At 35.3% G+C, this 14356-nt stretch overlaps 1 protein-coding gene across 2 annotated transcripts; it reads right to left on the reverse strand.

Annotated features, from left to right (window-relative positions):
* Positions 1-1981: 1981 nt before the first annotated feature.
* Positions 1982-13656, reverse strand: LOC145619272 (putative plastidic glucose transporter 3). 2 transcript variants are annotated; one of them, XM_081673933.1, is made up of 15 exons: positions 13340-13656; positions 13056-13234; positions 11844-11952; positions 10647-10714; positions 10309-10441; positions 9781-9880; positions 9589-9701; positions 9390-9483; positions 8613-8766; positions 8326-8469; positions 8055-8128; positions 7502-7590; positions 3200-3314; positions 2631-2815; positions 1982-2459 (listed from the first exon to the last, which is right to left on the reverse strand). In XM_081673933.1, exons 2-14 carry the CDS (start codon positions 13144-13146, stop codon positions 2636-2638), a joined length of 1464 nt encoding a protein of 487 aa, XP_081530059.1. In that variant the 5' UTR covers positions 13147-13234; positions 13340-13656; the 3' UTR covers positions 1982-2459; positions 2631-2635. The 2 variants fall into 2 exon arrangements, with proteins under 2 accessions (XP_081530059.1, XP_081530058.1); XM_081673932.1 differs by having other exon boundaries at positions 2622-2815; positions 13340-13655.
* Between the last annotated feature and the right edge of the window lie 700 nt (positions 13657-14356).

The raw sequence follows: 14356 nt of genomic DNA on the forward strand, positions 1-14356 counted from the left end.
ACCCCTATAACAGTGATCGAGTAACTCTATAACAATGATGAAATAACCCCTTTAACACTGACCAAGTAACCCCCATTTCACTAGCGAAGTAACCCCTATAGTGGCTGGCCACACGGTATGGCCAGCCACATATAAGACTTTATGTTTAACAATATAAACATAGCTATCTCCTACATCTATCATCTTTTGATAAACTTTGCTAGGTAGATCTATACATCAAAATCTACCAAACATCAATAGTAAAAAGTAAACTCCTTGCTTTCTTTTTAAATCAAAAAACCTTCACGACACCTCCCTAGCTTGAAGTGAAAACCATGGATTTCTTGTCATTTGAGGCTTCAAATCCTCTCTTAATTAAACATGATGAACTGCTTAATGCTTATTGCTAAGTCGTGTCTCTGATTCATTCGACAGAGTGAAGCTTTTTATTACGAGTAAAGCACATTAACACAACGAAAGAGTTTGATACTAACCTGGGTAAGATGCAATCATTCAATCAGCTGAAAGAGCATTTTTAGCATATGGCTTCACACCCATTCACTATATTCCTTCGTCCAAGGAAAGTAGTGGAAGCAGAAGCTTCATGATCATCAAGCTTCAATCAAGAACGCTACTTAACTAACCTTAACAAGGTACCCTGAATGTCCCAAGGACTGCCACCCATTTCCGAGGATTATATTGACCAACAAGTCGATTCCACCATTGGACATGCTTTGTTGAGCTTCATGGACGCATTCTCAAAGTATCATCGGATACAATGTACCTAACAAAGCGAATCTGAAACTTTGATATTCCTTAGCTCTCTGAAAGTTTCTCTACTTAACTCTGTGCAGGAAACTACACTTTTATTTACTGATGGAATTGGTTAAATGATGCATCATTGATATTAATCTCTCACGTATGCTAAGTTTTGGCACCAGTGGAATATATAACCACTGAGGTACTGATCTCAATTGACTGGCTTCTTATTAAGTATATGCTCACTTCTTTTTAACTCTGGTCTCCAAATAAAAAGTAAAAGAAGGATTAAAAAAACAGAGAATTTGCTTCATATTTTCACTATAGTTAGGTTGGTTCAATGGTTCTATCATAATTCATAAGTAGTAGAAACTAGCTAGCCTAGATTTTTGTTTTATCACAGTTAGGTACTTAGGTTGCTTCTATTATAACATGTAGAGGAAACTAAGCCTATATTTTTTCTCTAAATCAAAAGCCAAGATTGATCCTCCTTTACATGTAACCCTACCAATCGTCGAGCAATCAATCTCTCTTACAAATTACTTCATTCGAGCCTTCATCCAAAATTAATAGAAGAGGATATTAATGAATCCAACTATTACTATACATATGAACAAAACAATATCATAGATCATGTGACAACTAATTTTGAAAAGGAAGTAAAAGTTTTAGGATCGTTAATGGCAATCCATCTCATTGCCTATTAGTTATTATCCATTACACGAGGTGAAATATTATCAATGCGCACATGAAATTCAATGAAATGCTTGATTTGGAACTATAGATAATTAGATATAGAGCCTAGCTGGTTAGACTAAGAAAGGAAGATCTTCCTACCTCCGGATAGTTATCATGTTGCTAAATTAATAGTTGTATTTACCATCAATGTTAAACAACTATAATATCGGACGCAAAAAACACAAACCATTAACTATAAAACTGACAGTCAAAATAAACTTCACACATTAAGGGAGCATACCAGTACTGATGGAATAATGTAAGCATGTACTGCTATAAGATACGGAGTACAAGCTTTTCACAATAGAGTGTCCAGAAAAAAGTCGATCGAACTGCCATCTGCAAGCACTGAAGTTCTCAACCTATATGTTGAGACTTGAGAATCCCAAAAAAATGATTATAACAGAACAGAAACCTACATTTTCTTTACATTGTAGCAAAAACAACATAGTTATCTTGGTGATCTTCCTGTATCCAGAAAGTGTTAAATTCACAAGAGTATACCTCAAGAATTAAAATTATTTTTATTCCCAGTATAAATATGTGCCTCAGATAACATACAACTCCCAGTTTCTAGTGCAGAATGTTCATTCACAAAATTCAATAAAATGAGATTTTCTTTCACCCTAAAATCATACTCCTAGTATAAAAAATAATGGTGGAAGAAAGGAAAAGTTTAAACACAATAACAATGATAACCTAGTTTCCTATCCCTAGATCACTAATAATACACATAAATTCGATCGAACAATATAAGTAGGACAGAGAGGCTCCTATGATATATACCAGATTTGACTTTCACAAGCACCTAATCACAAATGCCAACGCTTGATATAACACGCTGTTGGACACTGCATTATATGCGCCAAAATTGGTTCTTCAATGAATGAAGAATAATGTAACAGTAGAGTCTTCACCTTGTGCGACTCTTACGTCATATATAAAGTAGCACTTCACACGTTGCATGAAGAAACAAAAATAATCTGCCAATATGAGAAAGCAAAGGTCAGCCAGACACATTTCAGACAAAGGATGGTTTGTGAGACGGTAATCTACTGCCACCCCTAGAGGCAACAATTTGGAAAAAGATACAATAATGATGATTCAAAGTCTAAATGGAATAAAGACGTATAAGGACTTCTCACCAGGCACACCTTCATTAAACTGGAAGAAGTGCGAGTTCAATTTCCTGAAGTGATTTTCCCTTGGTTTCCAATACATTCTTCTTCACATAAGCAAATCCTATCAAACAGCAGGTTGCAAAGAATGTGTACAAGAGCTTTGGCCCAAGTTGCTCAAGTAGTCGCAAAAACAGAAGGCCGACAAAGAAATTCACCCCCTGCAGATGAATTTATATGTTAATTAGCGAAAAGGTTACATCCTTGCTAATCAAATCTGAGGAAAATACATAACAAAAGAGCTATACTAAACATTAGCATAATAATTAATGGCAGATGACTAGGCCATCAAACTGCATGATTTTATCCAGTCATGATCATAAATCTGATCTTAGCAATGACCTTTATTTGATTAAACACAGGAGGACAGGACACATATGGCTACATACTTAAAATTCTTCAAAACACAACTACACGTACATAAGAAAGTTTATTGCCAAGAAGAAAACAGAACAAAAGATTAGAAAGCAAGCAAATTACAGGTAGCATTCTGTACTACGGAGTACTAGTCTAAAAGATTGGACACACAATATAAAGCACATTACCCAATGAACAGCCATGCAAAAAGCCATGGCTTTCGCCCTTATTCGATTTGGAAACATTTCTGACAAGAGAAGACTAGGGACAGGACCAGCTCCAAGAGAAAAAGTCAGAACCACCCTGAAAAAATCGTTAAAGCAAAATAAAAAACAGGTAATTGGACAAAAAACTTCAGGCACATCTTGCCAACATTCTATTATATATTTTTGGAGAGATTTTCTTCTATCAACAGCATTTTATCAGGTCCGTGAAATTATTGAGTATCCAAGAAGTAAGATTCTTCTGATTAGTTGTGCCCCATTGCAGAAATGGAGTTTGGATACATCCCTCTTTTTAGAAGGGTAAGTTTGAAGTGCCTTTATAATATAACCAATAGATCAACAGTTCAACACATGGTACAAATCACCAGTTCTTTATTTTCTTCTGAAACAACAGGTTGGCCCCTTTCAATGGGCAAGATAATTGAGGGATTTGGGCCACAACCCCATCACCAAAAAAAAAAGTAGAAACAAGAGAGGGACTACCATCCTTTTCTTAAGCATACCATCTAATTTACTAGCTTATTGATGTTTAAGTTTAACAATGTAATTACGGCAAGGGTGTACATGGTTGATGGCCCTGTAAGTGGAAACAGCACAAAATACAAAGCACATACATAAAGTTATCAAATCAAACCATTAGTTTGTCTTCTACCTAACTTCCACTTTATGTATAGGTGAAATTCATACTATTAGATGCTACTTAGCCTAGAAATTAATATCATAGATAAGGTAATTCCTACTTGCTTGATAGAAGAAGAATTTTTGTCTTTACAATTTCTTTTGGACAAGCAAATGAACAAAATAATATATGTGGTAGTCCATAAACTATACATACATAAGACCAAATCCAAATTGCACTTCTCAACTCTCAGAGAATAATTTGATTTTCATAGATATATCATGCTGGTTTCTTTTAGAGAGCATTCATTTTAATTTTAAAGGCAACATTAGCAATCTATTAAAAAAAAATAAAAAAGCTTTCCTCTATCCCACAAAAAATTCCCATTTCTCGTGGGCACGTAGGGGCTTTGGTGGTGGAGTTTTGTATATTATACGTGAATCAAGTATAATAGTGAACATATTTTACTGTTTATCAATTGAGGTGAGAAAGTGGGGTACATAATGCTTCAAGGGAGTAGAAAGAAAATCAATTCACAAAGATAATCAAAGAAAAAAAAATATTATTCATACGTAGTATTATGTAGACTAAAGTCAAAGGAGTATTGGGAAGCTTTTTGTGGGACAAACAATAAGAGAGAAATGGGTTTTTTTTTAATGTGGGACGGAGTATCAAGATTATAAAACTTGGGGAGAAGTGGAGAACCATTCTAGATAATTTAACAGTTTGCAAAATCAGAATGATTGGAAAAGTTTAGGCATTCAAGCAAGCAAGCAAAAGTTTTTTAAATGAAATTAAACTCAACTTAGGAAGGTATACTAGGAGTCTAACATAAATTGTTCCCCATTTTTGGTAGTATTCTTGTCCTAGGAGTAAGACTAGAAGATCTTCTGTATTCTACTTGCTTAAGGAATGCTAGCAGTCTAGCACTATAAAAAGGGGAGTTATCTCATTTACTGATATATAAGCAGTTAGTTGATTATTGAACAGTGAAATTTCTCTAACAAATTTCTAGACCTTTAAATTCCTCAAAAATAAGTTCCAATAGATCTTTACTTCTCTTAGACACTTAGTGACACGCTAGTCATTGTAAACAATTGAATCTAAGTGCTAAGTAACCTAAGGTTTGGGTAGTGGTAAATGGTGATCAGTTTTCCTAATGCCCCAAGAACTTCATAAATTAATAGATGTGATGTGATATTTTATGAATTACATTTTAAAAAGTGACCTAGTTAACTATTTTCACATGTTTAACTATATACTGTTCAACAAATCAACTATCTGAAGGTAAGTAGTCATTATATTGAAAGTTAAAATTTAAAATAATGAAAATAGTGGCAACCACTTAAAATTTAAATGTATGTTCTTTTTACTGTATGTTCTTTATTATAAATTGTATGATGATTTACATTCTTTGCTTTATTCTTTTACTTTGAACAGTAAGTTCTTTTTGAAGCATGCTCCCCATGGTGCATAAACAATTTATGGTTTATCAGTATTCATTATCAACCAGAATGATTGGAAAAGGAAATTTAAGCACCATATATATCAAGCCTGCTTGCATGATCCTCAAAATTCTCCATAAAAAGGAAAGGAAAAGTGCATTTTGAGACAACTTTTCCTGTTTAAAACCCCAGAATGGCTAATAAAAAAGGAATTTTATACTTTAAACTCGAAGAAAAAGTTGCAATTTATCTGGCTATAAATATCTCTGGCTGCACTACAGAGAACTTTCAGAGTTTCAGAGTATTTATACTGCTGAGCGAATTCCAGGGATAAAAGTCAAATAACTGGGAAAGAAAGATCTTCCAACTTAGAAAATTCTTGAATTATTTTGCCTAATCCAACCCCTTCCTCTATTTATTACATTCTAACCTAACAAAGCCTTCCTACATAATTACTATATTAATTTAAGGTCAATCAATCAATCAATCAATCAATCAAAGCCTTAATCCCAAAAGTGGGGTCGGCTAACATGAACCAAATTTGATTATTCCGTGTAGTCATCAACATAAATCTTTCTCCTCCATCCCTTACGATCCAAAACTTCATCCTCACGTAAATCCATGCACTTCATATCCTTCCTCACTCCTTCCAACCAAGTCATCTTTGGTCTCCCTCTTCCTCGTTTAATCCCTCCATGGTCCCACTCTTCCACTCTTCGCACCGGTGCACCCTCGGGTCTCCGTCTTACATGTCCAAACCAACGCAGACGATTTTCCCTTAATTTATCTACAATGCCCGCCACACCTACTTTCTTGCGAATAACCTCATTTCTGATTCTATCTCTTAAAGTGTTTCCACACATCCACCTTAACATGCGCATTTCCGTAACCTCCATCTTTTTAATATGCTCTTTCTTAGAAGCCCAACATTCTGTACCATAGAGCAACACTGGTCTTATGGCAGTCCTGTAGAATTTTCCCTTCAACTTTAAGGGAATGCTGCGGTCGCATAGCACTCCCGTGGCCGCTCTCCATTTAAGCCACCCTGACTTAATCCTGTGGGTCACGTCTTGATCAATGTCACCATTCTTCTGGATGATCGACCCTAGGTACTTAAAACATTCACTCATGGTCAAATCCTTTCCATCCAAACTCACCACTTCATTGCTTGTCCCCCTCTGAGTGCCAAAACGACATACCAAATATTCAGTCTTACTCCGACTTAGCTTAAACCCTCTAGATTCCAACCTTTGCCTCCATTGCTCCAACTTGACATTAACCCCATCCTTAGTCTCATCCACCAAAACGATATCATCTGCGAACAGCATACACCATGGAACCTCATCTTGAATTGGTCTAGTTAATTCGTCTAGAACCGTTGCAAAAAGAAAAGGGCTTAATGCAGACCCTTGATGCAATCCGATTGTAATAGGGAAATCTTTTGTCAACCCTCCGCATGTCCTCACATTTGTTGACACATCCCGATACATATCCTTAACTAGGTCTACATACCTTCGTGGGATACCTTTCTTCAACATTGCCCACCAAAGTATCTCTCTTGGCACCTTGTCATATGCCTTCTCTAAATCAATAAAGACCATATGAAGATCTTTCTTCTTTACCCTATAAAACTCCATCATTTGTCTTATCAAATGGATTGCCTCCATAGTAGATCTCCCAGGCATAAAACCAAATTGGTTATCTGAAATGCTTGTGCATGCCCTCAACCTTTGTTCAATCACCCTTTCCCACAACTTCATAGTATGGCTCATAAGCTTAATTCCTCGATAGTTAGAACAATCTTGAGCGTCTCCTTTGTTTTTATAAACCGGGACCAAGGTGCTCTTCCTCCAATCTTGTGGGATCCTTGTAGCCGTCCATATCTTGTTGAAAAGGTTTGTTAACCAATCAATACCAATCTTACCCAAACACCTCCACACCTCTATCGGTACCCCATCAGGGCCAACCGCCTTCTTAGGTTTCATCTTCCTCAGTGCAATCTCCACCTCTACTCTCCTAATCCTTCGCACATACTCCATGTTGATTTCTTCATCACTCATAGAGGTATCTCCTATCACAACTCCATTACTTCCATTAAATAATTCATCGAAGTACCCCTTCCACCTGTCCTTGATGCCCTCCTCTTGCACTAGGACGCACAGCAGCACAATATTAATTTAAGGTAAAGTACTAAAAACTTACAGCAGCACGCCTCCAACAGACAGGTACACTGATGTCTCACGTGATACAAAGGAGCTTGCAGCAATTACTTGAAGAAACAATGACATGGCCTGAACACAAATAGACAAAGGTAATGGTCAAGGTCAGATTTAAATGTCCCGTAAAAAAAAAGGTCAGATTTAAATAGAGCAAGCACTTCAGCAGTTGGCAAAAACCCAAACTAATCAAGAAATCACATTCACAGATATTTTAGTAATAGCAACAAAAGGCACGTATTTTAGTAATTCACCTCATTCCTGGTGATGGAAGCAAAAATGCGAACAGCCAGAAATATATAGTCAAGCAAAACAAAAATATCTGAACTTCCTGATTTTAAACACATTCCATAAACCATTATTATTGAACATCAAATATTTTTGAAACAAAGGTTTCATGCTTAAAGAGTTAAAGTGATGTTCAGGCTTGAAGGCAAATTCTTTCATTAAGATGTTGCAATGTGGTAGCAGAAGTTACTAGCTTTACAGACAACTTTTACATCAATGCAATCCATTTGCTTGTTCATACATCGTCTTACCATGCCCAAAAAGCTACCAAGAAGCAGCAGCTTCCTTCCTAGTTTATCCATTAGTATTGTTGCAGTGCATGATCCTACAGCATAATTTTAAAAATGTCAGTAAAATGGTGATAAATAACCAATCACATGAGTTTGCATGTGTATCTGGGAATCCAGATTTGGATTTTATTATCTCTTAGATAGCCCAACCCCCACTCCCATATAAACTTAAAATATTTCAGAACTTCTATGGCAGATGAAAGATGAAACTAGCAATGAGAGCAGTGTCTACCTGATAAATTTACAACTGCCACAAACATGTTTGCTGTATCTGGTGGAACTCCAGCACTCTTAAAAACAGAAGATGAGAAATAGAACACAGCGTTGATACCAGACAGCTGCTGTAAAGCAAATAGGACAGACCCAATGAAAACAACTGCAAAATGAAGGAAAATATGAAATTTGGAACAAGTGAAATATTGACTGCATCAGCTTAAAGCAAATATCTGTAAATAAGTAATTTAATACAAAGGGTCAACTACAAGTCTACAACTGTCAAAACCAAATAAAAAACCTTACTCCTATGATGTCGACCATAAAATAGTTCTGAGAATTTGACTGTATCAGCCTCTTCCCCTCTATCTGACTTTGACAGCTCAGCTATTGCACTCTTAACATGTAAACCTCCCAATAGCCTCTCAAACTCAGATTCAGCTTCAGCACTCCTTCCTTTCTGTGTCACCCCAACAAAATATTGAATTCATAAGGAAAAGTCCCACAGGTTGAGAGTGAACAATAAACCACACTACAAAGAAACTTTACAGGTAACATCATTAACAGTGAATCAACAAGAAAATATGATTGTTGATTCAAAGCTAAAGGAATTTCAGCCTCATAATCAGAATGAAGGAATAACAAACAAAAAGTTAGTGTGATGTATGAAGCATTAATAATATGCCACATAAGTTGCTAGTTCAAATTGGATTTATAATTGCACACCACACTCGAACATAAATGAAAGCATTATTAGCATTTGAGTTATACAAGTATCTTCTTAAATTATTTCTTTCAAGAAGCTGCATCTTACTCCCAATACCACTTAGTGTCAAAACTCAAAAGGCTTTTTTTAACGATTTGAAGATAACGATGGTGATTAAACCATTAATGAATTATTCTACCTTAAAGCATGCAATTACCCATATCATCAAAAAAAATATATTAAAAATATAATCGTTGTAAAAAATAAAAGAAATCAAAGCCATGTAAGGCATTCTAATTCCAAGCATGACCCAAGGAGGGAATGGAACTAGGAAAAAGTAAAAGCTTGAAAAGTCAGAGGTCATGAGGAAGCAAAACCTTGAAGAGCCAGTGAGGACTCTCTGCACAAAGTTCCATTGATAGAGCAAGTACTGCAGCAGGAATCACAGATACCCAGAAACAAACACGCCACCTGACAACAAAAGCAGACTTTAGATATGTACTCTTTTGTCCAAAACTAGCAGAGAGACTGAAAACCTATATGAGCATGATTCAAAACTCTTAAAGCTCTTCTTACCAATCCTTAGTATCCTTGGCAGGAATGCCAATAAAAAAGGACCCCATAAGTCCCAGGCATGTGGCAATTTGGGTGAAACTTCCAAATGTACCCCTAACATATGTTGGTGAAACCTGCAATTTACAAAATATGATTCAAACTGTTGGAAAATAATGGACCCATAGACTTGCTAAAGTGAAACATCTAATGCACCTCAGCCACATATAGAGCTGCAACAGCTGGGCCAAGTCCCATGCCAATTCCAACAAGAAACCTTCCAGTAAGCATGCCGGGCAAGCTACTTGTCATTGCACTGCACAAATGAAGACAAGGTTATATATGAGATGTCAAACGATACAGCTTAACAATTGTGTTAGAAATTTTTTTTTTTTAAAAAAAAAAAAAAAAAAAACATAAAAGAGGAATTTAGTAATTGTAAGTTGTGTGGCCAGCCATACAAATTCACATATTTGTAAAAAAAAGTGGGGCTAATCACCTTAAAAAACTAATCGATTTGGTAACATGCATTTCTAATCTAATGTTTTCTCCCCAAACCATCCCAACGAGAGCGAGAAAAAGAGAACAATAACACTCATAAATTGATAATAGATGCATCCAAATTAGCAACCCATCAGGTGACACTATAATAATGAAGCCCTATTCGAGCAGAGATTACCATCGCACCAAAGTTAGTCAAAGACAAGAAAAGCGGGAGTATAACATCTCAACAATCGCACTGACCTCATTGAGGCCCCAACCATCAGAGGCAATGCACACAGTTGGAAGGACCTCCTTCGGCCAAAATAATCAGCAATTGATCCACTGAATAAAGATCCGAGAAATGCACCACCCAATGACATACTTACAACCAAACCTTTAAGAAATAATTATAAAGTGTCAGTAAAATTTACCCAAATCTCTCAGATAGTTTATATAATGTATGCTTCCATGACTCTAACTTCAGCAATTAAAAAAAAAAGGGTCCTCAACTACCAAGAGATACAAGATCAACCAAGCTGTATAAAAAGGATAGTTATAAATAAATATATAAAAAGCTTGTGCCAAGAATATATGATTACCTTCAGCCAAGGTATTGCCACTGAAGCCAAGATCAATGGAAATACTTTCTAGCGTATCATTCACTACTCTGCATATGACAACAAACAAATAAACAGATAAAGATATAAGCAGAAGCACATTATATCTCATTATTATCAGATTTTATTTAATTACATTCAGTCATCAATTCATAAATCCAACAACTAACCCCTTCATCATACTCTTTCATGTTTCAGAATTTTAAAACAGCTAGACTTTAAAAATATATATTCGATCGGCTATGTTCAAATATTCAACACCTCAACATTTTAAGAAGGCATATACGAAGTTAGAGAGTTTACAAATCATAATAGTTAACACAGCGCACTTAACTCTTATGATTCCTAAAAAAGAATATGGATTGCCCTGTTGAAGTTGGGGCTCAATCCAAATCCTAACCCGAAAACAAAACATCTTGAATTTCAAATTGGAATCAAAATTTAATAAGAAATGTTAGGGAAAAAATTGTGTTTTGAAGAAATCAAATGGTGACAAGGTATAGACATAGACTAAATGGATCTCTTTGCTATTAAATTTGAGTGCATATTGAAAGTTGGATTTGGATTTTGTAAAAAAAAAAAAAAAACACTAAAAAAAAGCTGGAACAGTTATAATTAAATAAGGTTTATTGAAATGGGATTAAGATCCATCTACCTTTGTCCAAAATGGAAGTCCAAATTTTAAAAAATTTAAGTTTATGTTCAACCAAATTGAAAAATATTTTACTAAGGAAGTAATGACATTCGGCTTGGCTGACTTTGAACTTAATCCAGATTAATGATAATTGATAAATACTATTGGACCCTTTTTGGCTTGCTCAAGGACAATTAATTAAGATAGCAAAACTTTTTAAAAAGGACATTAAAAGTTCTTCTCACAAAAATTCTTGATCAAGCCTCAAGTTATTCGTCACAACAGCTTCATCTCACTGAAGAGATGTGTCCAGTGTCCTGAGGTGAAAATATTTAATGAGGTAACTAAGCCATATAAGGTCAAATCAATAAAATCAGAGAAATTGTTTAAAGAGTTTGATTTAATGCCCCAAGTCCTTTCCTAGTTATCTAATATGGTTGTGTTCAATTCAAAGAACACAAATTATGCCAAAATTAAATTCTAAAGATGTGTTATGTTTTAGTCAGAGTTTTCCCCCAGACACACAAGTTCAAAAGAACACATACCCAAGGTGGTATCCAAACAAAAATGATGCGATTGTAGCAATGACAATATGAGGTAATGACTTTGACCATGGAGGATTTCCGCCTTCCTTCCCCAAGCCTTGGAGACGACCTACAAGCAACGAAAACAGCAATCAGCCAAAAGATACGGAAAAAAAATAGTAGGTCACACAACTCTATATCTACATTCTGAAGAGGAGGTTATTTATTCTTCTACTGCAAATGATTCATATTAGATTGTAACTTGTAAGTATTCAAATGCTTACCGCCCTTCGCCTTTTATCACTACAACCAACTCCCCCATTTCAAAATGTTTGGCTAAATACAACTAACTTCAAATCTATTTTCATTACTCCATACGTAAGAATATGCTTCTTATTATGTTGCAAAAAAATTGATGTATATAAGAAGGTTGAAAGTGAATGTAGTAAGTTAAAATGTTAAATCATATATTAATTACACCGATCAATGCATGATTTTGTTGTGTATAAATTAATACTACTTTCGTTTTCTTAAAGTAAATGACTTCACATAAACGGCTTTTTTTTGTAGTTCAACACTTCTGTAAATAACAATTTTCTATAAAACTATTTTTTTTGTATCTCTTTTTCCATGTATCCACTCTCACATGTTTCTCTACTCTCAATTACCTTTAGAATAACTATAAACTCATTTTCTCTTTTTTTTTTAAAATATAATTTTTAATCCTCCAACAAACTCCGCTTACACAATATTGAAACAAAATCAACTCTAACCACCTTAAACTCGGTGTTAGTCAAATTGTTGGGAGTATTAACTTACAAAATGTACTAAATAATTACTCCGTAAATACTTATACAGGGCTGCATTGCGTACCATAGGTACATGTATCATTACATAGAATTACTGTAAACATAAACTTTATCATAACAGTAATGTATATTAAATTACCTAACTTTCTCAATGAAATTCATAAATTAACCAACTTGCAATATACAATTGCGATTTAAAACATAAACTAATGATCACAAACTACATATTAGGAATAACAGTAAACTATACGAACTACTAATCAGTAGTAATAAGCAATTAAATACCGCAATTAGAATAATAATTAACAATTCAACACTCCAATATATAAACTTACAATAATTAAATTTAAATATATCAAAATATAAACAATTCTCAAAATAAACAGCACCAAAATGTAATTAATAAATTAAGATAAGAAATTACCTTCATTAGTGTAATTACCATCTACATCTTTAGATGCAACACGTTTATAAGTCGACAAAGCAGCATCACCAACGGCTTGACGTCCTCGCATTTCCGCCGAAAATTGACGAAAATACCCTCACTAGATTCAGATTCAAAAATTACATACACTTTCTCTCTCCTTCTACTTCAAATCCACACTTGATCAACCAAATCAAACAAACACAAATAAAATTCCATCAAAATCAAACGATCATCAACAAGTTAAAATAAACAACCACATTCATTCAATCAATAATGCGTACCTCTAATTCGGCAAATAGCAAATAATGATGTAGACGAGATTTGATCGTAATTACAAAGGGAGAGAAAAATGGATCGAGAGAAAGATACAGAAGTCGGTGTGAAGGGAGAGTGAAGAAAAGGTGAGAGATTTGGAGAGGTTTATGTTTATTGTCGGTTTTTTTTTTTTTTTTTTTTGAGTTATAAATACGCAAAGTAGAAATTAGCATAAATTAAATTTTTTTTTTAAAGAAAAAAGATTAATTAAGTGACAAAATATGAGATTTGGAGGAGAGTGATATTGAGAACAGGGATGGAGGAGCGACTGACGCCTACGAAATCTAGAGCGGAAAATCTGTAGTGTAATTGAGGTTTAACACGTGGAATAAAGGTTTGATAGCGTTACATGAGGGTTATGGTTTTGGCTTTTACGTCACAGGTATATAGAGTACTCCGTACTTCCGTAGGTAGGGATGTCAATGGAGCGGGGCGGGGCGGATGTTGGCCTTCCCATCCCCATCCCCACCTAATATTTTTCATCCCCATCCCCATCCCCATCCCCATCCCCGCGGCGGGTCCAATTTTCATCCCCATCCCCGTCCCACCGGGTACAACTCCAAAACCATCCCCGCCCCACCCCCACTTGGATATCCATCCCCACCTTATCCCCACCAAAGACCCGCCTAATCCCCACCCAAGATCCACCTAATCTCCGTATCTCAAATAAAAAATCTTACATAATTAATACGAATTATAAAATAAAACATTCTACACACATTTTTGTGTTATAATATAAGTGTCATACAAAGTAGATTAATATTGTAATAGTATTTCAAGTAATTATTTTATAAATAGTATAAAAGTATGTAATTTTGCTTTAAAAGATATATAAATGTAGGTATGAGGTGGGGATGGGGCGGGTATGAAGTGGGGCGGGTGGGGCGGGGCGGGGATGGGGCGGGTACAACTTAAAATCCACCCCCGCCCCATCACCCATGGCGAGTATGGTTTTTATCCCCATCCCCGCCCCACCACCCGCC

The sequence above is a fragment of the Chenopodium album genome, chromosome 27 (assembly GCF_948465745.1).
Source record: "Chenopodium album chromosome 27, dcCheAlbu1.1, whole genome shotgun sequence".
Lineage (NCBI taxonomy): Eukaryota > Viridiplantae > Streptophyta > Magnoliopsida > Caryophyllales > Amaranthaceae > Chenopodium > Chenopodium album.